We start from the raw sequence: 3,008 nt of genomic DNA, 5'->3' as shown, positions 1-3,008 counted from the left end.
ACATGGAGGGGTCCAGTGGAAGTCCCACCAGTGGACTTACAGGCATCAGAGGACCAGAAGGAATTCAGGCAGGACATTCTTCTAAAATCCTAATATAAYCTGATTTACTTTTCTGTGTTGCTTTTTTCACAAGATCTAAGTTTAAACTGAAATTCTGCCTGTAGATTTTAAGTTATTTTATTACAAATGAAAGTAACTTTAAAGGCAATCAGTGCTATTTCAAACTATCAATATAAGCATAAAGTATTATGAAACAATGGTTTTCTTACCTAAAAATGTGTTTTCTTGGAACTAGTTTGATGATTTTTAACCAAATCAGTCACAAAGAGTTTAAAATGACCAAAGCAAATATTTGTGTTTTTAGGGTCCGCCAGGTTTACCAGGACACCCAGTGAGTAAAACGAATCATCTTTCACTCACATTATGGGTGGTACTGCTAGCCTTTGTTTCTGTTAGCTAACCTGAATTTATGTTTTTAGGGTAAGCCTGGTTTGCCTGGTWTACAAGGTCCAAAGGGGGATCAGGGTCCGTCTGGAAAAGATGGACTACSGGGCCTGGACGGCTTCCCTGGACCCCCGGTGAGAAACAGGACCTGTAGTTCTGAATGAGACACTTGTTGGCAGATTGGATGAAAGAAAAGAAAATATTTTTTTTTTCTTTCAGGGTCAAAAGGGTGACAGAGGGGACAGAGGAGAGAGGGTATTTATTATTTTGATCCTGGATAAATTAATATTATTACACTAATTGTAATTCTAAATAAAAGTCTGGGATTTGTTGGTTTAGCTTTGAATGATTGTTTCTTTGTGGTGTTAGGGTGAGCCGGGTCGAGATGGAACTGGATCACCAGGTCTACCAGGTCCACCTGGACCACCAGGACAAATCATCTACCAGCCATCTGACAACGTGAGAAACAATGAGTCACAAGAAACAACTTCCAGACTAAATTACACACTAACAACGGCTTTTCTTTAACTTCGGTCTCACTTTAACTCCAATTTCTTCAGTTTGATAACTTTGCTGGCAGCGTCGGAGCCCAGGTGTGTTTTCACTTTTCCTCTGTACTGATTCAGTTCAATTCATTTCAATTCAGTTTATTTATATAGTGATAAATCATAACATATTGTCTCAGGGCACTGAACACAAAAAGCAATCCTAAGCAGCTCATTGGTGACAGTGGAGAGGAAAAACTCCCTTTTAACAGGAAGAAACCTCCAGCAGAACCATAAAATTCTCCTTTTTTATTCAGAACTGATGAAGTTGTTTAGATTTGCAGTCAGATCTAATTAGCCTGATACTTTAGTTAAATACTGAAGACTGATGAAAAACACTTTAATCAATATATGTGTCCCTCATAGGGTGGGCCTGGTTCACCCGGCCGAGCTGGATTTCCTGTAAGTTTCATTGTCTTGCATAAAATTTTTTATGTATTTATTTATTTGCTAAACAAATATGTCTAGTATAAGATCATTTTACCGGAAACCAGTTTAAAACAAAATGTGCAAGCTATTTTATAAAGAAGCTATGCAGTCATATTTTAATGTGTTCAAAAGTCTTTTTCACTTCTATTCCACTCAATTTATTAACATATAATAATTCACATTTAGATCTGCAGTTTGTATAAAACTAGCAGGATTTTAGTTTTGACCTGATTTTATGTCCATGCAATCTGTTGACACTAACACATAAAAGTGGTAAAAGTAATTAAATCAATGATGGACGGGATTTTTTAAAGTAAATTTTTAATATAGAGCATTTCTGGTTTTTGTATCCAAAATATATTCTAAAATAAATGTCTTTTCCTTTTTCTGTTTGCTGATATCAGACCATATTTATTATAGGAAGGCCTGAAATGTAATTTCTAGGCTCAGTATTGAAACAACGGCTGAGTCAGCAGTTTACTGTTGAACAGAGCCGACGGAGATTAATGAGCTGTTTATTATGGTCTGAAATAATCGTGGGTCAAAGAGTTTCTCTCTGCCCGTGTTGACCTTGTTTGTTTCTAAACTTCRCACATTTATGTTCCAGGGTCCTGTTGGACCGAAAGGTGACAGAGGTGACCCTGGTCCACCAGGTTATGGACTGAAGGTAGCGTCTGATTCTTTAGTTCGGCTCATTTTAAAGCTGCTCGTCATCTGACACTCTGTTCTTGGGTGTTCAGGGTGAAAAAGGGGAGGCCGGGTTTATAATTGGACCTGATGGGAATCCGTTGTATCTGGGAGGACTAACTGGTCCTAAGGTCAGTTTTATCTCATAACCCAATTATTTGGTTATTTTCCTTCGTTTGTACTTAAAACTAATCATCTCTACTTTTGCACGTTTAGGGAGAGCGAGGACCTCCTGGACCTGTTGGACCACCAGTAAGTGTTTTCTTTAATTACTTTCTTTAACAAAAGGAAAAAAAAACATTTATTTTCTGGTGTTCATTGTATTATTTGTTATTTTAGGGTTTACAAGGGCCTCCTGGAAATAAGGGTGAATTTGGAATGCCTGGAAGACCTGTGAGTGACGCCACTACTCTGTTCTACATTAATACATTCAGTGGTGGGCAGCGCTAATCCAAAAATTAGCTCCACAACTTCAAAAGTGCTTATGCCATAGAAAAACTAGCGGAAGCTAATTTTTAAATRCAAGTTCAATTTGACACTTACAGCTGGCAACAATTCATGTACAATATATGTACAACACTGCCAATTAGCGGTGTATGAACTCTTTTACAACTTATTCCTACAACCGCCGATTGATGGTGATGTGATTTCAAGAAACAGACCTTTAGCTTCTGGTGTAAAAATTAAAAAGTTGTTGAGGATTGCTAGTTCGGCTGCTGCTTTGTCTTTTTCTTTTATTTGTTGTAGATTTTTCATTAAAGAAGCATCAATAAAGTCATTTTAAAACTGTTAATTGGAAAACTGAAGCGGCGGGGCCTGTGGTTGTAGCTGTTGGCCATGTGGGTTCTGCGTGTGGTTGCTGGTAGGACTCTCCTGGTTCTCTCCAGTGTTCCTCTCTGGGGG

General features: G+C 37.9%; 1 protein-coding gene across 1 annotated transcript in view; it reads left to right on the top strand.

Moving 5' to 3' along the window:
- LOC106522253 (collagen alpha-1(XVIII) chain) overlaps positions 1-3,008 on the top strand; it is a gene marked incomplete in the record, with an annotated part of 37,754 nt that overhangs the window by 28,044 nt on the left and 6,702 nt on the right. The window contains 11 exon segments of the mRNA XM_014015194.1: positions 1-68; positions 365-391; positions 480-578; positions 664-699; positions 814-904; positions 1,005-1,037; positions 1,356-1,391; positions 2,026-2,085; positions 2,159-2,236; positions 2,322-2,357; positions 2,445-2,498. Of these exon segments, the coding sequence (XP_013870648.1) occupies positions 1-68; positions 365-391; positions 480-578; positions 664-699; positions 814-904; positions 1,005-1,037; positions 1,356-1,391; positions 2,026-2,085; positions 2,159-2,236; positions 2,322-2,357; positions 2,445-2,498 (618 nt within the window).

The sequence above is a fragment of the Austrofundulus limnaeus genome, unplaced genomic scaffold (assembly GCF_001266775.1).
Source record: "Austrofundulus limnaeus strain Quisiro unplaced genomic scaffold, Austrofundulus_limnaeus-1.0 Scaffold125, whole genome shotgun sequence".
In the NCBI taxonomy this organism is placed as follows: Eukaryota; Metazoa; Chordata; class Actinopteri; order Cyprinodontiformes; family Rivulidae; genus Austrofundulus; species Austrofundulus limnaeus.
Note: the sequence above shows the minus strand (reverse complement) of the source record. Positions and strands in the feature narration are given on the sequence as shown.